The sequence below is a fragment of the Polypterus senegalus genome, chromosome 3, assembly GCF_016835505.1.
Source record: "Polypterus senegalus isolate Bchr_013 chromosome 3, ASM1683550v1, whole genome shotgun sequence".
NCBI classification, from domain to species: domain Eukaryota; kingdom Metazoa; phylum Chordata; class Cladistia; order Polypteriformes; family Polypteridae; genus Polypterus; species Polypterus senegalus.
The window spans coordinates 265,188,600-265,212,615 of NC_053156.1; the positions used below are offsets into that span (position 1 = coordinate 265,188,600).

At 36.5% G+C, this 24,016-nt stretch overlaps 1 protein-coding gene across 1 annotated transcript; it reads right to left on the minus strand.

Annotated features, from left to right (window-relative positions):
• Positions 1 to 4,284: 4,284 nt before the first annotated feature.
• LOC120526129 (acidic mammalian chitinase-like) lies at positions 4,285 to 23,770 on the minus strand. The gene is made up of 11 exons (XM_039749083.1): positions 23,661 to 23,770; positions 21,336 to 21,365; positions 21,044 to 21,248; positions 20,794 to 20,850; positions 19,608 to 19,773; positions 18,152 to 18,276; positions 14,702 to 14,825; positions 14,305 to 14,487; positions 13,883 to 13,999; positions 9,335 to 9,467; positions 4,285 to 4,814 (listed from the first exon to the last, which is right to left on the minus strand). The coding sequence occupies exons 1-11, from the start codon at positions 23,683 to 23,685 to the stop codon at positions 4,582 to 4,584; spliced, it is 1,398 nt and encodes a 465-aa protein (XP_039605017.1). The 5' UTR covers positions 23,686 to 23,770; the 3' UTR covers positions 4,285 to 4,581.
• Between the last annotated feature and the right edge of the window lie 246 nt (positions 23,771 to 24,016).

Here is a 24,016-nt window from a genome sequence, read left to right on the forward strand (position 1 = left end):
GAGTGAATAATGTCACAGCACATCTCAAGCTACAAAAAGGCATATTGAAGTTTCCTTGGAAATCATGATGACATTTTGTAGTTTTCTGATAATAATGCTAAGACTTCATCATAAATATAATAAATACTAGCAAAATTGCCACACTTCGCAGCGGAGAAGTAGTGTGTTAAAGAAGCAATGAAAAGAAAAGGAAACATTTTGAAAATAACGTAACCTGATTGTCAATGTAATTGTTTTGTCACTGTTGTGAGTGATGAGTGTTGTTGTCAAATATATATATATAAAATATACTGTATATATTTACACACACACACAAACATATATATATATACATATCTATACATATACACATATATACATACATATATACAGTATATACATACATACACACACACATATATAAACATATATATACATATACATACATATCTACATATATACACACACAGCTATTTCAGATCAGTGCAATACGCTGTTTGTTAAAACGGTTGACTCCCGCTCTTACGTGCAATAACAAATCAAATCATTCAGTTGTCTTTGCTCATATGTCATTTTAGAGCTGGACGCCTGGCATCTTTTTTTGGCCACAAGTTCGTTTCTGTTTGCTGTGAGGTTCTGTGTTGTGGAGATTCTCAGGATGGATTGCAGGTGCTCATCAGTGAGGCGACTCCTGTGTGCTGTTTTGTTAGTCTTTATCACTGAGAAGAGCTTCTCACACAGATATGTGCTACCAAACATGCACAAGGTTCGAGCCGCATGTAGACGGACTTTTTTTGTTCTTCAAAGTCACCAAAGCGCCGTGCAAACTCAGTGCGCAATAACTCTAGTAAGCGGTAAGTGTTCGGCAAGGCAGCTGAAGCGCTGCATTATGGGATCTGTAGTTTATTGTGTTACCAGCACTTCATATACCCGGGCCATTAATAACAATAATACAGTATATAAAATGATCTCGGGGCGGATATAATTACACGCCGGGCGGATGTGGCCCGTGGCCCTTGAGTTTGACACATATGGACTAAATAGAACTTGAAAAGATATATTTTTTCAAATGTGATCGCGCAATTCAGATAGAGTTGACGCACTACAGCCTGCATGCCTCAATGAGTCATCCTCCCTCACTCTTACTTTTTACCGTTCATCTAATGAATACACTGAGTATGGCTTTACCAAAACAATCATTGATGGCGAATAAAGTATCCATTATTCGAGTATGTAGATCGGTATATATATATACATATATATATACCCGCGTATCGCAGCGGAGAAGTAGTGTGTTAAAAAAGGTAGAAAAAGAAAAGGGAACATTTTAAAAATAACGTAACATGACTGTCAATATACAGTATACAGTATTTGTTTTGTGAGTGTTACTGAGTGTTGCTGTCATCAAGGATTTGATTATCATTATTTCTTTCAATCAGGTTCGTATTTGTAGGATGTGTTGTGTTCAAGTTACATTCCGTGTTTGTCAATCGTTGTAAAGATGACAGGTTTCATTCATCGATTCGTTTCTTACTGCATCAATAAACAGCTCGTCTTCTTCTTTATCTGAGACCTGACACACTGCATGCACGGGTTTTTTACACTGTCTTCCTTTAGCGGACATTGACTTTTTCCACCGTGTGCTTTGTTTCCACAGTAGCTGCATTTATGAATATGCTTATCAGACGCTTCATATTTTTTGCTGCCTTTTCAATTGTGTAATTCGGTTTTTGTTCAGCACTCTTTGGAACTGTTGCTTTTTATCTGTGCACTGCGTCAGTTCACATGAGCCGCTCGGTGTACATGCATCGAAGTTTCCCAGCTGTGCTGGTGCCATCTCGTGCTATGTCCATGGCTGTATTTAATGTTACCTTAGTCCTGGCACTTAAAACTTTCTCTCGCAGTTTCGCTGAGTTTGTGTCAAACACCACCCTGACCATCTCATCTTCCTCTCCATAAACACAGTCCTTCACCCGTGAATATTTACCAGTGGCAGTTTGCTATTGGATTGCCGCTGACGGACAGCCTTATATGGGCAGGCACTAAATTACAAACGCCAGCAGCAGCCGGTCTATGAACTTAATTTAAAGTGTAGGTTTACATCGTGCTTTGTTTCCGAAGTAGCAGAACTCATGAATATGGTAGTATATGTCACTCGCTCGCTTCTTATTGTTTCGCTGCCTTCTCAATTATATAATGCATGTTTTCTTGAGTGCTTTTGAGGTCTTCCTGGTTTTCTATGTACTGCGTGATTACGTGGGAGGCGTGATGATGTCACACGAAACTCCGCCCCCATGGCGTTGAAGCTCCTCTCCATTACAGTAAATGGAGAAAAACTGCTTCCAGTTATGACCATTACGCGTAGAATTTCGATATAAAACCTGCCCAACTTTTGTAAGGAAGCTGTAAGGAATGAACCTGCCAAATTTCAGCCTTCCACCCACACGGGAAGTTGGAGAATTAGTGATGAGTCAGTGAGTGAGTGAGTGAGGGCTTTTCCTTTTATTAGTATAGATAATAATAATAATAATAATAATAATAATAATAATATTAGCCTTATCTCATCTCATCTTCCCATTCACTTTTCCTAATGAGGGTCACTGTGATAATAATAATGTTCAAAATAAGAAAGCTGAGCGCTGGCCATTGGGTTTGGGAAAGAAGTCATCAACAAACTCTTCTGAGGGTATCTCTTATCTCCAAGAAGATGACATCCAGGAAGGACATGATTATGTTCAAATAAAATGCTTATGCCATTCTCATGGAGTGCTCTAGGGTCATGTGTTACAACAACATCAAGAATAATATAGTTTGTATCCATCACCTTCTTGTCACCTTGACCACAATATCACTTGTGATTCACATATGCATGCTTATTCACACTGGAGACAATGATTTTTATGTGCATACTCCCAATTACACCAGCAAAACCAGGAAAACCAGCGATCTGCATGAATGCCTCTTCCTTTAAACAATACCTCATGTGGAGGTGTATTACCTCTCACCTTGTAAGGGCATTCAAAGTTTGGTGCAAAATCCATGACGTGTTTGTAAAATAACCAGATCATCACAATTGTAAAGCTGCATTTTTCCCATGGCAAAAAAACATAATGGGTTCTTCACCTAGATGGAAAAATCACTTAATGTACAAGACTTGTTACGAATACCATTCCAAATTGATCTTTTTAGAAGTTCTTTGTTTTCCAGTGTTTCCAAAACATTCAGCCATTCCTAAAATGCATGTGAACATCTGTGTGAAAGCCATCATCTGGCAGGTCCTCACAAGCTTTCCTAAGTCCTACTGAAGTTAGGAGTAGTTTCCTAAATTAGGAAAACTGATAAAACACTATTTCTCTTACTTCTATGAGTAAGACCAAATTTGCATCACTCTGAGATTCTTGATAAATACGACTAGAGAACATAATAAATGCAGATGTAAAAAGTCAACCAGAAACAAGAGGACAAATGAAAATTGAATGAGAAGCCAAAAAAGAAAATGTTAACCAAAAACAAAATTTGATACTAGAATCTACTTTAAAATAAAGCTAACTACTGTATGCTAAAGATTCCAATAACTTGTATATTCACTGAGAGATAACATAAACTGAACCCTTTGCCCTGCTTCTAAAGTAATTTCCTCAGTGCCATTAATACAATAATTGAGGTCATGTGACAGATCTAATTGCATCGCGCAAACAAGGAAAAATGAGGTGGGAATAAAATAAAGCTTTGTTAAAACAAATCAAAACTAAAAATAAACCTCTGAAAGGGAATCCTGATAATAAAAAGTACAAATAAAACAATCTAAATATACAGAGAGAACATGTTTCTTATCAAGCTGAACTTCCAGACTTTGAGGCTATCACTTTAAATGACTTTAGTCCTTTGACCTTTAAGATAAATAAGTTTAAAATGTTTGTTACTTAAGCAATTTACAGTGATACATTTCCTCTGGTTTTTAAAGAGAATCTGACTAATTTTAAGAGACTAACTTTAACCCTCAGAATCTGAAACTTCCAGAATCAGCTTTAAATGGACAGTTTATATGTAATGGCCTCTATTCTATACACCACTCCCAAAGCTTTATGGTTTCCCAAAGGTTTAATACTTGAACACCTAATAATAATAATAATAATAATAATAATAATAATAATAATAATAATAATAATAATAACAGAACATTTTATTTTATAACACTATTGCAATGTCCTAACTGCTTATTATAGTATCCCATGTAAACAGTCTCAAAAAACTGTCCAGAAGTCTAAAGGCTTTTCCGTACAGAAGTAATACATAACTCCTCAATGATGGATGAAGGTTTATTGGAGCAATTGTGTGACAAGACAGCATTAGCTCAGCTACAGACAAGCACACATATGACAATAATGCAATGTATTGCTAATTTAAGTGCAAACAACAATGTATTAGGTCACTACTTGCAAACAACAATGTATTAGGTCACTACTTCCTGCTTTACTACTTAAAGTTGTGAATATCTTTACAATATTCTGATTTTTATAAGCATAGTCTTCTGTGACATGTATAATCACTGTCCATGCCAGTTTTTTCAGGAGGTCATCTGCTAGCCAGTGTCAGGTCATCTTAAATTGGCCAGTTGCAGCACTTGCACCGGTCATCATATATAAGACCAACATCACATTTCTTGATGTAGGTCACTCCGTTGTAGCAGTGGAAAAACTGGTTGGGGTTGCTGGGGTCAGGATAAAAGCCATCATGTTTGTCTCCACAGAAGCCAGGTTGTGGAGGCCCAGGTGGCTTTGTGGTTGTAGTTGTAGTCCCAGTTCCAGGGTTAGGGGGAGGTAATGTTGGGAAATCTAAAAAATAAAAGCAAGGTAAACAAGGCAATTTGTTTTATTGTATTATTGACACAATACCTTCTACACTGAATGGTTACACTCAAAAATATCCATCAAAAATCCATTTTTATAATCCACAATTGAGCTTCAAGGAATATTCTACATCAAATTCACTCTAGGAAGCTATTTCTGTCCAAGGTTATTAAAAAGCAGGCAATAATTCCAATACATTCCCAGTGGTCTCATGTGCAAGGCAGGAATCAACCATTGAAGGAATATCAGTCCATAATTAATGCATTGGTTAGCACACTAACATACTTCTTCTACTCACTCAATTCATTTAATTTTGACTTTCTATACTTGTCCTTAGGCTGTAGGATTAAACTGGAGTATTCAGAAGGACCTCAAGTGGACAGAATAAAAATGTAGAAACACTATGCAGAAAGCAAACAGGCAGGAATTCAAACCGACATCCCTTGTGCTAGGAGGTTGTGCTTCTAAATATTGCATCACTGTGCTTTCAATTGAAATTATTTGTAGATATCGATATTCGTTATTTTTAATTATAATTCAGTAGCACAAGTGACTTATTCTGCATATCTACAGCTTTACGATCCCTCTCTCGATAGGTTTTCAGTTACATGAAGCAGAAAATTAACGAGACTCGTCAACTTTCGTGATTTTAGTTAAATTCAGTAAAATTATAACACAACATAAAAAGTGTTGATGGTCATTCAATCCAATTTAAGAACTCAATTCAATTTTGTGTTCAAAAATGTTGGTTCATCATCTAAAACTCTACTTCCAACTCCTCTACTAAGTGCCTTAAACCAGGCACTTGTATAAATTGTCTTTTGAGCAAGTTTCATGGTGCAGGACCTATTTTAAAATAACTGCTAGGACCTTTTAAAAATTTGACATTCTTCTATTTTTTCTGCCAAGACCCCCATGTCCCTGAGTTGGATTGAATGAGTTTGAGCCTCTACTGAGTGGATAGTTGTATCTATTTTAACATTGCCTCTTAACTCATGTCCTGGTGAGAGCAGTTAGGAGAACCTCTTTTGTCTATCCTTCTGTGACAGAGCCTGTTTCTCACAATATTTAACTTGCATTACGTGATGTAAGCACTTCCTGAGGTGGAGTCAGCAATGGCAAGGAGCAGAGAAGTCGAGATGATTTTTTCAGATGATCATTAACAATCACAAAAATAGAAATAAGGGAAAATTTTGGACAGCTTAGGAAGAGAATTGGAATTTTTTTTTACCTCTCTGCTTTTCTAGAATAGTAGACGTTTCACATTTAGAGTATTGCAGGTATCAGTTAGAGGAAACGTTGGCTATATTATGAAAAACAAATCTGATCCAGGACTGCCACAATGGCATTAGGTTTTCACTCCAATCTGTTTTTATGTTAGAAATCAGTGGTTGCTGGTTATTTGAATAGATTACTTTATCTTGCTTTTATTTTGCCTTGGCAGAGAATTCTACCCAAGAATACAAAGTTCTATTTTGTATTCCTGAGAAAATCATTAAAATGTTCTGTGAACCCCAATTAATTTATACCATGCAATTCTAAACTTTTTCTTTCCTTAGATATTTCTAAAAATTTAATTTACACCCTTTTCAGTCTAATTTGTCTAATTAGTGACATAGATGGTGCCTATTTATTTACATTTCATTGTTATTTGTTTGCTGGCTACGAAAAAGTAATAGATAAGAACTCAAATTAACAACAGTATGAACTTAAAATAGAGTTCTGTGCACAGTATGTATGAAAAATAATCACTTTGCACAGAAAAAATAATTTAACAATATTGGACATTGGAGATTGTAGAGTGAGAGTAAATCAAAGCATCAGATTAAAGAAGAAATTCAATGTGTAGCAGGAATTCATATCAAAGCTTAATAGCAAACCAAAAGCCAGTGATAATGGCTCACGTAGCCTGGAATATGCCTGGGGTATTGAAAATTTTAGCAATCGATAACATCTTCTATTTCAAAGAGTATATTTAGCTAAAGTGCAGTAAGGTCATGATGTTCCCATGTTTCTCTTTCTTGAAATCCATGGTTGTCATTGTCAATATTTATTTTAGTTTTCACTAGCCAAAGTACCCAGAATCACCTGAGTATATTTATACAATGCATTAAAGGTAGAAAGCAAAAATGTTTGTATTGTTTAAATGTTGCTCCTTTTGTCAATGCTGCCTGAAATGCTAGGGTCCCATCTGACATCTACACTACTTCTTTATCAATGTCTCTGTTGTCATTAATTTAAAATGTATTCAATTTGTGTATCATTGGATTCCATAATTGCGATAATGCTTTGCTGTATTGGATTCATGAACACTATGATTTTGTATTTCTGGGTTTAATGTTGTTATTGAATAGATGTTTAATCTCACATTAATAGACTATATGGCTTGTTGGATAATTGAATCCATAAACCACAGAAAGCATCTACAGTAGCGGAGGCCAAGGAATTTGGGTTCACAGACCTCACTACAGGTCTCTGTAATATTACAGGAGTCATCACCAGTAGCAGAATTCAAAATAAAGACGATCTGAACTTGATTCATTCAACATTGACCCTGTAATGACATCAAAGCCTAAAATTATAACTGCTTCTTCATAAAATTGACTTGAATAAGTCAATAAGTTACTAATGTTGTCCTCAGTCATTTTCTTTTTAACGTATTCTGAATATCAGCTTGGCATCCACAAAAAATAAATAAATAAATTATGCGTCTTTCTGGCTTATACCTATAACACTTACTACAGGTGTATAATACCATTGACTTTGCAATGTGATTCCTATGGTTTGACCAACATAGAGCAGGCCAATATTGTCCTCACAACATAATAAGTGTGAAATTTTTCAGTTTCTTACATAAAGTTTTATGAAATTGAAGTTAAGCATTATTTCCCATGCCATTTTCACAAACTGGAAAAAACAGACTTTTGGAAATTCAGCATAGCTTCACACAACACACAATGAAACAAAAACTTTTACTGTTAAACAAAGGCCGTAAAGAAGAACTTCGATCAATTTCTGCAACACATTTAAAAAACAATGTCCAAATGGGATTCAACATCTTTCCCATTTACAAATAAATACTTATGTAATCTGTTATTACTCCAAACTACAGATAATTGCTGTATGTCAATAATAGCATCACATAGTACCTTTAAAAGATGGTGGCATAGTAAAACAGATGTCCATATATGGTATTCTCTTAGTAAACAAACCTAATGTTTTTATAGTTTATTTAGGAGAAAACAAATGATAGTGAAAGGACCTTTTGATTGGTCTTTTTCAATTTAGATTTTGTTTGTGTATATTGGGCTTTGGCAATAAATACTTTTGACTCCCCTCTGGCATCATGACCTTTTGCCAGTCCGTGATCTGGTCTTTACTCTTCTGTCTTTTGCCTCCTCATTTAGCATTAGGGAAAGCTTAAGGGCACTTCCAAGAAGATATTAATTCTAGGATTAATCTTTTTCTTTCACTACAACTTTTGTTCTGTAGTCTCCCATGATAAACGTCCTGCTGCCTCTTGACATATGATTACTGCCTATCCTGCTTGGTGTCATCTTCCGATCACCACTCCTCCTTCAATCTCCATCATAATCTGAACTGAGTTCTGAAACTTGGAAACAAATGACTACAGAGAAATGCATCAGTTGCAACTTGACCCTCTAATCAAGTGACAACTTGTATCAAATTTCTGTGTGAAGTTTACACATAGTTCCAGTGTCTATATGGTTTTTTTTTTTTACCATTTGGCCAGTTTCTCTTAAAATCTTAAAGATGTACAGATCTGGTTGACTGAAAGTTATAAACCAATCCAATGTTAGTGCTTCCATGAGTATGCCTTGCAATGGCATACATCAAAGGCCAGTTCTTCCTTTGGAGTTCATTTAACCTTGATTGTCTCCAGCATTCCATGACCCTGTATTGGAATAACTGTTTTTCGGGAAAATAACAAGCAGCTTTCATGAGTTTCAGATAGTTAGGAAATGCTACCCAGAAGCTTTAATAACACTATATCAAACCTTAAAGGTCTGATTCAAAGCATTACAATTTAAAGATGTTGGTCCTGTACAAGTTACAAATTCTGATTACACCAAAACTGACCATTTTGTATCAATAAATGATAAAATGGTCACCACTTAGAAAACATGCCAACATGGACCAAAAAACAAATATATGAATATATTCCTCACCATTATATGGTAAGACAGGGAGAAACACTGCTGAGGTTGTAGATAATCAAACTGTTACAGCAATCTCTGATATCCATTAGAAATGTGACTGCCGTCCAAGAATAGTATCAGGTTACTCAAGACACTCATTACTGTATAAACTGTGCTTGATTTACACCTATTAACTGTCAGTAACGCTTTTGGGTATTTACATGTTACTTTTCAGACTGTGACTTTTTCAGTGTCCTTATCTTGAAGAATCTGAGCAGCAGTTCCTTGAGAAGCCTGCTCAGTACTGCGTACTTCTCTCGACCAACTGAAAGAAACGTTACTTGCCTACATTCAGCAGCTGACGCAGTTTGGATATGAGGGGATTGATGCCTTCCTTGCAGAACTGCCCTGTGAAGTCATCCAAATCAAGGGCCCAAACAAATGCTCCTCCTAGATTCAAACTCTTCATCCATTGCACCTACAATAACAACAACATTTATTTATATAGCACATTTTCATACAACAATGTAGCTCAAAGTGCTTTACAAGATGACAAACAAGCCAAAATATAAGAAAAACATTTAAGCATTATGCAGAATACAGCTAAGAGAAAAAACAGGCTTTATTGATGGTTTTCACCTCATGGGTCAACACATCCATAATCACATCAAAGAGGTAAGAACTTAAAGAAGACCCCTGGTGCAGACCTACTCTAAGTGGGATATTGTCTGTTACCTCAACACTGCATTTAACCTGAGTCCTCACTTCCTCATACATATTCTGGATAATTTTCTCATGCTTCTCTTGTACTCTTGTTTCTCTCATTCACGTCCAGACCACCAAGCTAACTTCATAACTAATTATTCTATTCATCATTGCCATCTACGTCTTGCCTTTATTCATCTAATTTGATAACAACAGAGTTGCTGTAAACCAACATACTTGTTTACAAGATTTGTCACTGATGGCAAACTGCCTCCTGTAACATACAGTATGTGGTAACCAGCATCACAATATACCAGTGTAACCTTCAGATGGACACATGGCTACAGAGTTATGTGCAGTTAAATTAATCAATATAGTTACGAATAACAAATTATAGGTTGATTCAAAGATACTGAGAAGAAGAGGAGCCATAATCAGAGTATAAATTTGGAACCAGGAAATGATTAAAAACATAAAGAATGTGTAAAATTCAACCAACTTTCTTCCATTTTCATTTTTCTTAGTTTAACAATTTTTTTAAAGTAACAATTGATATCGATCTTAGTTATATATAGACTTAATTATTTTTTTCCTCTACCTAATCTCTACTGGCACAAACAGAAAGCTGTCGGTGTTTTTTCATCTTATGTCACAGCTCATACATCTACAAACTGAAATTTAGACTTTGATTTCTTTATTAGAATTTCCCTAGCATAACTGATAAATTCTGAAACTACACACACACAGAAACACTGAAGATGTGACATCAAAGGTACAGTAAAAAAGAAATAATCTGAGAGTAGAGGAGATCATTCAGTCTATCAAGCTCATGTGATTACCCATCAGCTAAGAAGTCTCATCCAGGTACTTTTTAGGTGCGTCTTTGTGAAACAACTTGACTCCCAGGGGGTCTGAATTTACTGAAATTCATTTTCACTTATTCTTCAAAGAAATTTGTCCATAAAGTTGAAAAAGTGTATACATTTATGAAATTTCAACAACTACCATTTAAAAGCATGGGCAAATTTTCAAAACTGTATATTTTAAAACAGAGAAATATTCTGTGTGCCTACAATTACGGAATAGTTTACTTTTTCAAATGTAACTTAGGTGAGGTTATTTCAGCTTGTATATTTCTCTTTTACTCTAATAGCCTGTTCTTATGGCAAAATACATCCAAAATACAAGTCATTGAAGCCACAGCAGAGTCACATGCATGTGAAGACAGTGTCACATCAGTGACTTGCCTCACCTCGTGGTTGAATTCATACCACATCAGTTACTATAAATGATGTTGTTAACCATCAAAGGGAAAATTGAAAACAAGGACAGAATAAAGTAAGGTAACTCATCTAGAAATTTAAGAAAGAGGAAAGCGGCTCTCTACAGTAAGTGTGGCTCAGTGCGTCATCATTCATACAGTACAGTGAATAAACATGTACTCAGTATATACTTAATACTAAAAACAACCTCTTGACTGAATTATCACTGAAATAATTCAGTATTTCTCTGACATTATAATTTACCTGGAAAGTTCCACAATGACCTGCTATCTGATTTGGCCCATTGCAGTCAACAATTTCAGCTTGATTCTTGAACACAGATATTACCTCTCCATCAAGTAGTTTAAAAATAGTAAGTTTAAGAAATACGAATTACCATTAGTAACATACTCCCCACAGCCAACAACTAATATTACTAAAATTAACAAAAATGTTCCAAATTTCAGAAGAGTGAACTAAGAACGTGAATGCACCTGAATGTTATTCTATGCATACATCTTCTAAATTGTTAAAAGTAGTCAAGGTTTACACATGAACTACATCCTTCAGAGATTTGCTCCTAGCTTCTGTCTTGAATATACTATTTAGCTGACAAAATTCAGCTACTGCATATCAGCTTTACAAATATCTTTAAAAGTTGAGACAATCTAATTTAGGTTCTAATGTACCCTCCTACTATCTTTTAGTTGTAAAACAAAAACTTGCAAGTCTATTGTCAGGCATGAGAGCTATGGAAGTGTCTAACTGGTTCTCACGTGGGGAAACATAGAAGGAAGGTTAAGGTAGGGATTTTCAACATGTGTGACGTGCCCCCCGAGTTGGGTGTGGACACATGTTAACGGGGGCACAAAGTTTGATTGAAATCTTAGTGATCTTTCAAAGTCACTAATTCATTATTTATCCTCTAGGGGGCATTCTCACAACAATAACCATATCTGTTTTGTGATCACTGGTGACCACTTCTTTGTGCGTACTGCTTATAGTAAACGACAAATCCATAGAAGGCTAAAAAGTTCATGGTTAAAAATAAAACAGTGGCTGGCCACAATTAGAAAAGGAGGCAACAGAAATACTACTAATGTAACTCAACATCAACAAAGATGTCAGGGTAATGGCAACCCAAATCCACCACTGAACCCGATGATGATGAGCCATCAACATCACATTCAGCCCTAGCATCAGAACGGGGAAAGCACAGTGTCAAAAGCGCAAGCAAGCAAAGGAACTATGATGAACGGTACATAAAATATGGGTTAACTTCTATCATAGTAAATGGCGAACAACGTCCACAGAGTGTTATATGTTCTGAGGTACTGGCAAATGACAGTCTGAATCCTGTTAAACTAACAAGACACTTGACTATGAAGCACCCAAACTTCAAAGATAAACCAGCTTACTTTTTTCGCCATAAAGAGTTAGGGTTGGCAAGCCAAAAACAAACTATGCTCAGCCAAACCACCACACCAGTTAATGCACTGACGACTTCATTTGAAGTGGCATATTTGATCTCTAAAGCGAAAAGGCCATATACGATTGCAGAGACTCTAATTCATCGAGCAGCAATGGCGATTTCTAGAACTTTGCGCTGAGATAATTTTGCCAGTGATAATGAGAAAAATCCACTATTCGATAACCCAATTAGACGTTTTCTATCCTATCGTACATCAAAAGCAAGTGCTGCTCATGTTTACTAACAGTGGAGGAGAATTTAAGACTGGCAGTGTCCAGTATTGAACCCTGAATTCATAAGATGGTGTGTCAGAAACAAGCTCAACCATCCCACTGAATAAGGTAAGTTCTTGGCTTAAATCATATGGTGAATGTAAACAACCTGTATTATGGTGTGTATGTATCATGGATAGCAAATATTATTATGATATGTGCATCCTGATGTATTTTTTGTGTGGTTGAGGGAAAGGGGGGGCTCAAGTCCAAAGTACACATAAAGGGGGGGGCACATTTTCAAAAAGGACGAAAACCCAACTAAGGGTAAGGAATTAACCACTCTTCTGTTTCTGCCTTTAGAATGGTAGAACACCCACTGGAAGTTATTTGATGTCACCCCGGGGAGAACACGCATGACTCCACCTCTTCTTTCCTCCCAGCTATGTAACAGAGAATTTGACCAGAAGTTGATGTTCTGTCTGCAACCTGCTAACCAGGACGTTAGATGTCTTGGCAGCTAGTAGGTGTCTTGGCAGCAATGCACCTAAATCACTTGTTTTTGGTGTTTTACACCTGGATTTTCAATTTTCTTTCACAATAAATGGGGCATTCTCTGTGACCGCAGCATTTTATCCTCTCTAGTTATGATTTATTCACAATATGTATTTTACTATATATACTGTATGTATAAATAGTTTACATTTTGTGTGTTGTGTTTTGTTGGTATTGTGTTGTTGTCACTATTCTGAGAAGACATGCAAGTAAGAATTTCATTGATATTAGTACACATGAAAACTTGAACTTCACCCTGAACTTGCACTTACTTCTGTGCCCGCTCTGCCGACACTCCCTACCAAGACTTTGCCTTGTATTTCCATTTTCTCACCCCATTCTTTAGAGTGCCTTTCAGGTTTATTACCAAACCTACAAGCACAAGGGGCTTCTGGGAAACTAACAATTTATAGATAAACTGTAATACAACATTAAGACACAGACCTTCAAGAAATACAGCAGAAGGCTAGAGTTAAAGATGTGGGGTATTGTGACAATGAGACAGATAGTGAGAGACAGAGAGAGAGACATAATGATAGCAGGGAGTCAGGTCTGAATCCCAGTGGATGGACATTGGGCTGAGGGATGGTTATGTATTTTTAAGATAAATATGTTTAATTTCTACAACAGAATTTTCAGGAAACACACACAAATATACAGAATTGTGCTAGAAAATACTGACAACTACCTTTGTCACATAGCTGTCGACAGTGTCAAAGCCAACCCACTCGTTGCCTTTAGTGGCATAAGGAACCTTCTGATCATCAATCCAATGCATTGTGGTGCCTTGAAGGAAACTGCATATCTGGAAGAAAATTTTAAGTTAATTATATTAGACGCTTTTTAGGGCAAGTGCTGTGAATTAGATACTTTACATTTTCAGACCTTTAGAGAATGCAGATAATGCAACTTTAGTGTCCTCTTGTGGTGTATATGAATGTGACCATGTGGAAAATGTATGGTCACATGATCACACAAGAAACAAAGCATTATTTGCATTCTTACTCCTTACAGCAAGACCCAAGTATTTATTTTTGAGCAAGTTTTTCTTTCACAACTGACATCCTTAACTAATTAAAATATGGTGAAACATAGTAGATGTTTCCTCACCTCATAATAGGACCAGAAACCAGCCTCTCGAGTGTAGGGTCCAGCTGAGGCAGCTCCACTAGCTGGTGCCCCCACACCATTCTGTGTGCCCGACAGTCTGAAAGTCCGTCCATAGGTTGGGAAACCCATGTTGATCTTTTCTACTGGGGTACCCTGGTCTCTCCAGTACTTGATGGCAAAATCCTATTGGGTAACAAAAACAAATGAAATTGGGTAAGAAGATTTTGCAGTTAAATAGAAATGTCATTAGTTAATGTTCCCTGTGAAACTTTCAGCAGGAAAATAATATTTGTTTAAAGGATTATTCACCAATTTAGAGCTGAGCAACTAAATACCTAATACTATTTAAAGTCATTCACGTTCAGTCTTCTGGTAGATTTTGGACTCTGATACTTACAATGTTGAAATAGATTAGATCGCCTGAATCTGCAGAACCTCTGTATAATGGACTGTTGTGACCTGTGAAAGGATCCCAAGCACCATGGAAATCATATGTCATGATGTTGATGAAATCCAGAACTCTGCAAAGGAATTTAGTATTTCAGTAAATAGCAGTGGCCTACACCAAACACAGGAAAGTCAGCCTGTCTACCACACTGAGATTAAAAACAAAATCATAGTTTGTTTAATACGGAAGTATTACATGTGAACATGATGAAATTTGTTCTATGTAAAGTGGATATACCATATACATCTGTAAACTAAAACAATTTGGCCATAGACTAGCAACGCGAACTGCTCAACATCAATAGTTGTTGCTCAATGAGACATCATACAATACATTTTGAATAATGAACACTGCGAGATTTGTACTGTTCTTATACACCTACTAATACATAAAATTATATACATTAAGTAACTTTGCCTTTAAGAAGTTGACATCTTATACTAATTAGAGAGAATAATCAATGATATTGGAGGCTTAGAGAGAGATATAAATAATGTCAAAAATAGGAAATCAAATAACATTTACTGAAGTGTGTCCATGAAAAAAGTTCACTTTACTTGTGTTGCAGAATCCACATGATGTCATTTCATCCAGTTGTATGTTCACAATACCTCAAACACTTGTATTTTTTCTAAAATATTGTTAAATAAACCTCTTTTGAAAAAAAATGTAAGGTTACTGAAATGTGAATAAGTATATATATGATTGACCTGCCTCCCCAGTTCATTCTTTGGTCATTTATGACTCCAGCTGAGTAACTGTTCATTCATTGGCTAACGCTGTGCCTCATGTGATATTATCATTGTAAAGATTATTAAAAGTTAAAGAAAAATAAATGAAAACATCACCAGTAAAAGAATAGGCCTGTCACTTTGGATATTTCAGATGCTTCAACAAGCAGAAGGTCAATTCACCTGAATAAACTGCCGCTAAATAGGTACTCCAGTTGTGGATATGAATATAAAAACGTCACAACAGACAGCAACAATTTAAATGCTTATTCAGGTTGGGAACTTTCATTTTTTGCTCACATGAATGTTTCCAAGAATTGTTTTTTTGACGATATTTTTGTTAAAGTTTGTGTGTTTGGGACATTGTGAGCATATAACTGGATCACTTGAGATGAGGATTATGCGAAACATGTAACGTGAGATTTTTTCATGGACAGTTTAGCGTTGTTTGCTGTTGTCTGGTGTTGGCCACCAGACACTTGCTCTATTAGAAACTTGCTCTGTTCTCTATGAAACATGACATTACATTTTCTTCTTGGCTCTAACTACAAACCTCTTGGGTAAGTAACATATAAAAAAATATTACATTTTTAGGTGTAATATTTCTTTAACCTAATCGGCATGTCTTTGGTATATGGAAGGAAAACCAGACGACCCGGGCAAAAATCTATGCAGATAAAGAAAGACAGTGCAATCTGTAAATGGAAAGGAAATACTCAGGCAGGGCTCTAATTCCAGAACTCTAGAGCAATGAGCAGCATTAACCACTTCTCCACTTGTATCGTGGAGTACTTGTATGCTTTTAAAATAAATGTATTATAGTGCTCGTGAAGAAAGAAGCCACATAAATTAAAACATGGTTGATTTACTACTCAGATAATGCAAAGATTATCAGGTTTGCACTGCTTTCTTCACATCGTCATCTGTTTGGAATTGACGACCACCCAGCTGTTTTTTCAGCGGTCCAAAGCAGGCTTCACATTGGTCACCAGCAAGTCACAGTAACTTGCACTAGTGACTGTAGTACCCCTTGACATGTAGTAATTTTTTGCATTTATATAGCACTTTTCTCACTACTCAAAGCGCTCAGAAATGGCAGGTTAAGTGCCTTGCTCAAGGGCTTAACAGAGCAGACTCCCTTTTGGCATTTATGGGATTCAAACTGGCAACCTTCCAATTGCCAGTGCAGATCCCTAGCCTCAGACTCACCACTCTGTGTTCGACAATAACTTGGTGCACAAGTGGTAGCGAGGACAAGAAAAAACCTTTTACTCTGCTGGAATCCATGCACTTCCAGGCAGGTGGCACAAGTTCATTGAGAAGAGTGGAGACTACATTGAGAAACGACATTATCAGTTTTGTTCGTTGCATTTTCTAATAAATCCCGTATATATACATCTCTTTTTATGATCCTTTCACATGACCTCATCATTCAATAGTAACCCAGAAATTTCTAAAATTTTGGATCCCTGTGTTAAATGATACTTCTTTATAACTACAGGCAATTGGGTTCAAATTTCAGTACACATTCTCCCAGTGTCTGTGTGTATTACTCCTGATACTCTATTGTTTCTTCTATATGCCAGCAAGAGGAACAATGGGTTAATTGATGACTTTACATTGGCTCCATGTAAATTAATGTGAATTTATACCTGACTCAGCCCAGCAGTGATTTCTAGTCCGGGGTTGGTTCATGTTATAAACACAAAACTTGATAAATTTGATTACTGATTAGTCAAAGGACTTCATTGGGATTACTCAGTACTGTTCATTATAAACATGGTCAGAGAGCATTATGTATTTTAAATATAATAGAAATTAATCAGCGCAAATGTAATCAACAGAGAGGGACATAGACAAGACAGCTTCTTAAATTAGCAGAGACAGATATAATGGCAAAAATAAAGTTTATGCATTAATCACACTTTAACTGTTGGCAGCTGGAGACTGTTTTTGAGACCAGTGGAAGGTAGTCTGGCCCTCTTTGTGAGTCAATAGTCTGGCAGGGATACCTGGGGCCATCAATGGGAGCTTTAGGCAAACAACCCCAGGGCTTTTTTAGGGTTATGTCTGGCTCAGAAAAGCTTTAGAGGAGGACACAGTTTGATCTTGGAAGTACTTCCAGGATTAACCTAAAAGCCATTTCTTCAGTGAGTTTAGAGTTGTGATGAATGTTGTTGGCAAGAGAACACCAATTGAAAAGAAGGTCAAAGAAAGGAAAAAGAGATAGACAGGGTTGAAGCAGCAAGACGTGGGTACAATAAGGTAGGAAAGTGTGTTAGCCACTCTACAAAAAAGTTGGACGACACCATTGTACTTAGGTTTGTTTTTCTCTTTCACAGTTTGTCCTTTGTTACCCCTGTACCCTTCTGCATTTATTGTACTATTCCTTGGCTGCTCCTTTGGTGCAGGGTTGGCTCGGGCATGTGCCCTCCAGGCCACAGATACTGTATAAAATAATTGCTACAGGATCAGAATTGTATATATCTTATGATACCCTATAGATAATGTTTGTGTATTAGCAAATTATGCACAATGTAATTTAGAAAACTGTTCAGTAGGTACAATTACTTTATTATGTAAAGGAATCACCTGAATGTAAATGTCCTTGTTTAACTCTTTAATCACAAAGCCATTATGGCCTCTGACTGCAGATTATTCTACTTACTTGGCAATCTCAGCAATCTCATAGCCATTATCGATGTTGGATTTCCCAGCAGCCACTGCAGCTGTAAGCATAAGTCTTGGCTTCCTAGAGGTCACAGCTTCATTTTCAAAAGCTTGCATAAGTTCCTGTATTAACATGTGACAGATTAATTTAAAGTTGCTTTTAACAGAACCAGACATTTTTCTGGTTACCTACTTTTACAAGTGTAAACTATACATTACTTATTTTTATGTTACTGCCTTTCATAACTAGAGTTCCAAGATAAATACTGCACTCAGCAGTTTTCCATATTTAGTAGTATTTCCCACACTTGTGGCTGCTACTTGACCACCAAAGAGGGTGATGAGGTCATCTGTGGTTACAAAGGTATTGGTTACCCAGTTTTGACAGTCAGAGTCCTGTAATAGTTTTTTGGCAAATCAACAAAAATGGTCATCAAGGTTCACTCAGCCTTCCAGTTCACTAAAATGTGTTTACTGCCCCTGTTAAGGCACTTCTACATTTTTGTAAATACAAATAAAACTGGCACAGTCTGTAAACAGCTGTCCCTGCCAGTTTATTTTATACTATTTGTGCTATCCCTGAAATCTTAGTAATTAACATAGACCTCAGCATTAATATTTGCAGTGCACCATGCAGAGTATTTGTAAAAGCAGCGTTAATATATGTGATGCGCTATCTATTGGAATGACAAATGCATTTTAAATGTTTATGATGTTCTATATTTTAGAATGATAGAGACATAGCAACGGGACAGACACACAGACACTTATCCTTTTATTAAGGTAGATGTGGTTATTCATCAAACTTCAGCTTACAGATCACAATTAGAAGTTTTTCATAATTCTCCAGATAATGTCAAGGGAGTAAGCAATGGCTAATCACAAAGGCCATACTTACTTGACACTATTTTCTAAACAAATATATGTGTGTTGTTCTAAGCAAGCCATACATGAAGCAACTCATAACTGTATGCTTTCAATATCCAAGCAATGTGGGCAAATGTACACCCTAATCTTACCACTTCCACCATCAACACTTGCTTTTGTTTTAACCATTCAAATGTAAATAGCTTTCTGGTTTATAATTATTTCAATAACTAGAGTGTCCATCCACCACTACTGGAGACCTATGACCTACAAAGGATCAGGTAGAAGATTGATGTGTAGATAAACCAATCAAAGGATATAAAAACAGAGTGACAGATAGAGGGCTGAATGGATAAATGCTTAGCAGACAGCTCTTTGAATCTGAATCTCTCAAACTAGTTTAATATGTGCCTCCTTTACTAGAGGAAGTGGTTGCTATTGGTTATTCATTACTGAACCTAACATAGGACTATGTTCATGGTGTCTTTTTAGCTGTTAATTAGGGTTAAATCAAAACAACTTTCTAAATATATTTCTTCGTCTTTTATACAATACATTTTCTGTAGCAAAACTGATTTAAATCATACCTTAACCAGCAAAGTGAACCTTGGTTTGTCCTCAGGTGGTCCTCCTCTAGCTGCAGGGTACTCCCAGTCCAGATCAAGGCCATCAAATCCATGCTGCCGCAGGAACCTAATCACAGACTGGATGAATTTGTTTCGGTTTTCAGGAGTGGATGCCATAGTGCTGAACCTGTGAGACAAGATCTCTGTCAGTCATCAAGAATCTAGTGGAAAGGTCCTATAAACAGATTGGACAAAACCTTTTGATCATTAACGACAGTCTAGGAGGCCAGACTTGAATTCTAGCTGTAGATCATATCTGTGTAGAGCAATCTGGAGGACATAGCCAAAAGTTATTTGATCATGATAAATTAGTTACATTATATGTGCACATCATGAGTGAGTATGAGGGTGCTGTTATGACACACAACCTTTCCAATGATTGATGTAAGAATAAAGAAAATAACAATGGGATAAAAACATCAGAAAAAAATTCTAGTAAATAGACCAAGTCAGTGCCAAAAGATACAAAATGAAGAGTCAAACAAAACAAGGGCAAAACGAGAATCAGATGTCAAGGGCAGAAAAAAGTTCAATAATCTGAAACAGAACCTGACACTAGGGCCTACTAGACAGAGAAGCTAACCATCACTAAAGAAAAACTAAAGTTTATCTAACTTCGGGATAATGCACAGCGGAACTGGTGCCCTATTTAAATCGTCACCACCCGTGATGTAATGGATTTAACAATCATGGTCATGTGATGCATCCTATCACATCACATAAGAAAACAATAAGAAGAGGAAAAATTAAAACAGACTTTTCAAAATAAATCAAAATGGTTAGAAAACATCAAAAACAAATTCTTCACCATAAAATAACTCAAAATACATGTATACAAATTGGCGACTTGTTACAGATGCCCTGCCTGTGGTCCAATCTAGGGCAGTTTCTGTTTTGCATTTATTAATGATGGGATTGACATTCATAGAGGCAGTGGTGTGGTCCAAAAACAGACAGACAGTGATGCTAATGATGCAAATGAAAAATCAAGTTGGTGAAATTGAATAATTTTCATGAATATTGCAGTCATACCAGACATGTTTCTAATTCCCCATCCCCTATGTCAACTGAAAACCCATTAATGGGTGAAATCAGGAGAGACACTATGGAAGACACTTTCCCTCTTAGCTTTAAAAAGTCTCCTTACTGGGTAGTGCCAAAATTCCATCCTCCCACTGCCAATAAGGTCTTCAGCTGGGGGTTCCTGTAGACATAATGAAAATAATCAAAATGTCAAAATGGGTTAGAAACAAACCAGAAGAAACTGGAAAACAGCATCAACACAATGTTACTTATTTACATATTTATTACTTTTCTTACTCATGCTACTTATGTTACTTATTGTTACTTATTTTAAAATTGTATATCTTGAGAATACATTTTGAATTTTTTCTCACTTGTTTTTAAGGTTGTTAAAGCTCTGGTAGAGCACCTCATCATTCCACTCATATGGGATAATTTCATTGGCATAATTGATGACAGAGAATGCATAGATGAGATGGGTGCAAAGGTTTGGATCCACATTATCAGGGAGGTACCTCCCAACTCCAGGCCTGTACTGGGACCAGTTGGTAAAGTAGCATACCAGTCGTGTAGCCGAAGCTGTAATAAAGACATTGGGAACTTTAGAACAATGCAGGGAGAATAATAAAAAAGAGGCATTTTTATACATTAATTCCTTTACTGTACCTGCTTGCAGGAAAAACAGCAAGCCTAGACCTGTGGAGAAAATAAAAACAAAGAATTACGAAAAAAGTGGCAACATATTTCACTGCTGTGCAAAAATCATTAGAAACAGCTGTGCTGATGACCACATTTTTAACAAATTACTTCAATAACAACAAAAAAAAACTGCAAAGCTGTGAAAACAAAGTCCTCTCAGATTCCCAATACAACATCCCACGTCCCTATGTGTCATACACTTTGCTATTTTCATTGAGCAGTACATCTTACATATTGTGAAGGAAACAGCATCTTTTTAGCAGTGTTGGGAAGTGTTCAGTGACATGCCTGATTTTTATTGCTTTTTAAGGTAGCATTTAAGAGAAATAGTAAAACTACCTCTTTCTCAGACTTTACACCTTTTATGCCCTTTTTCTCAGCTTTAGCTACTACCCTCCATCATTTTCTAGTCATTGTTACATTTTTGTTTATTCATCAGTTATAATTTTCCCTAAACTATATGAAGAGGTTTTTGCTTTTACAGTGTTATGACTCCTTCCTGTTCCTGACTATGTGTTAGCCTCCCCTGTGTTGTCTGGCTGCCGTATATAATGACCTATTCATGCTTTGTCCTTACCCTATTTGCAATCAGCACCTACTGCTGTTTTGGAAAGATAGTAGAAAAACATTTAAGATTTTGTCACACACGTGCGCTTGGGAGTCAACCAAAGGGACCAGGAAATGACAATTCCACGCCAGGCCAGGGGGAGGTGGGGTGCACTGAACCTCTTTCGTTTCTCTCTGCAGACCAAATACGAGAAATACTTCCTGTCCCATCCCTGAGGATGTCACTTCCTGTGATCCAGCTATAAAAACCCCTCTTCCTCCATTCTTAAACAGTTCTGTTTTGGACTCTAACCAGTACACATTGTACTACACTTTAAAGCCTTTTGCAGCTAGGGAAACTATACGGATGGCTGCCCCAAACCTTTGTTGTGTGCCCGGCTGTTTCTTTCACAGTCTATCGTTTTAACAATTTAAAGGATAAGTTTGATCGAAGTTATTTCTTCACAAACATGGAACATGTATTTTTTTAAATTTATAGAAAACGCTTAACTTTAAAACAAAATTTTGCATGGTAAACGCATATATTTCCATGTTTGTGAATAAATGATTTCAACTTAAAAAATACTAAACTTATCCTTTTTCAGTGACATTTGTTTGTAGCCTTCATTTACATAGTCTTTGCAAGTCAGAGGTAGCTGGCAGTGCACTTCCATAAAGCCAGTTGGCTAGTGTGGCATGCCCAGCATATCATTTCAGCTAGTCCAGCTAGTCACAAAATCAAGCATGGGACGGGCTCTGTGTACATGACAGGTGACAACAACTAAAAGATCATTTGGAAGTACAATGCATATAATGCAACATTGAGGAATAAGGAACCTACATGATTTGGACTTCACAAACGCAAGAGAAGTTTGTTTATCTGTTATCGCATGTTTATGTACCATGACAGAATGGAAAAAAGAAGTAAAAGGGAAGAGATTGTGCTTCAACTCACCATAACTGTTAACCCTTCAAACAGAACTGGCTGCTGCGTCAATCAGCTTGCTATTGGCTGTCACCAAAAGGAGCGAGCAGTCAGTAAGTTAGACGTGCCTAACTATTTTAAGTTGTTTAAATTGATATGGTGCAGCGACAGGATCAACAACAGCAGTCAGTAAACTTCACATACCCCACAACTAAACGTCATGTAATGTGACATTAGCTTTACACTAACCTTTTGCCTGTCCTAAGAATCATTTTGGTTATTTTTCTACTTCTTACACTCTGCATCTTCCTGATTTTTTTATCAAGATGGATTTGCCTTTGCCCTTGTGGTACTGTTTATTGTCAATGACTTTTTTATTGGCTACATATTTGCTTCCCCACTCTCTCTGTTGCAAATAAATTTAGTTTTCAAAGTCTTTGATGTGAAATGCCATGCCAAGGTTCTATTTGCTGATTTTACATTGCCTTTTAATGTAGTTCCGTCACTTATTTTGGTTAAAAAATAACAGTAATAAACATATCACTAGTTGTATACAACCTGGTGGCTGGATCCTTCTATAGGCATATTTCAGGAGACAGAAGCAGGCGAATAAGGAACAGTAAAATAGAATAATATATATATATATATATATATATATATATATTTGAGGAAGTTCAATTTTTTTTGCTAAATCCCCAAACCATGTCTCTCACCAACCACATACATTTTAATAGTTCAACTCATAAACTAAAATAATCCCAGAAACCATTCCCACCCTAATCAACCCACCTCTCAGTACAAATAATAATAATAATAATAACCTGCTAAAAGAATTAACTTTGCCATGTTGTGTCTGCGGTGCCCTTTTTCTTCTGCTCGTGTGGAGTGCAGGCTGGTGTGTTAGGCTCAACAAGGAAACCCTTTTTATATTGCAGGACTGTGAAAAAAACGGAAAGAATAAAGGAAGTGAAATTTTCTCTTAGTCAGTGTCAAAATGTCTGACTTGTGAGTCATGTGGATCAGAACCTCAAATTTGTCCATCATAATCTTGCCATTCAGCTTGACAGAAACAATAACCATTTGATTCAAATATCTGTGACACTGCAGACACAATTCACACCCACATTCATTGTTACCCAATGTTTTCGTCAGAACAGGTGAGTTGTTCACTAAAAAC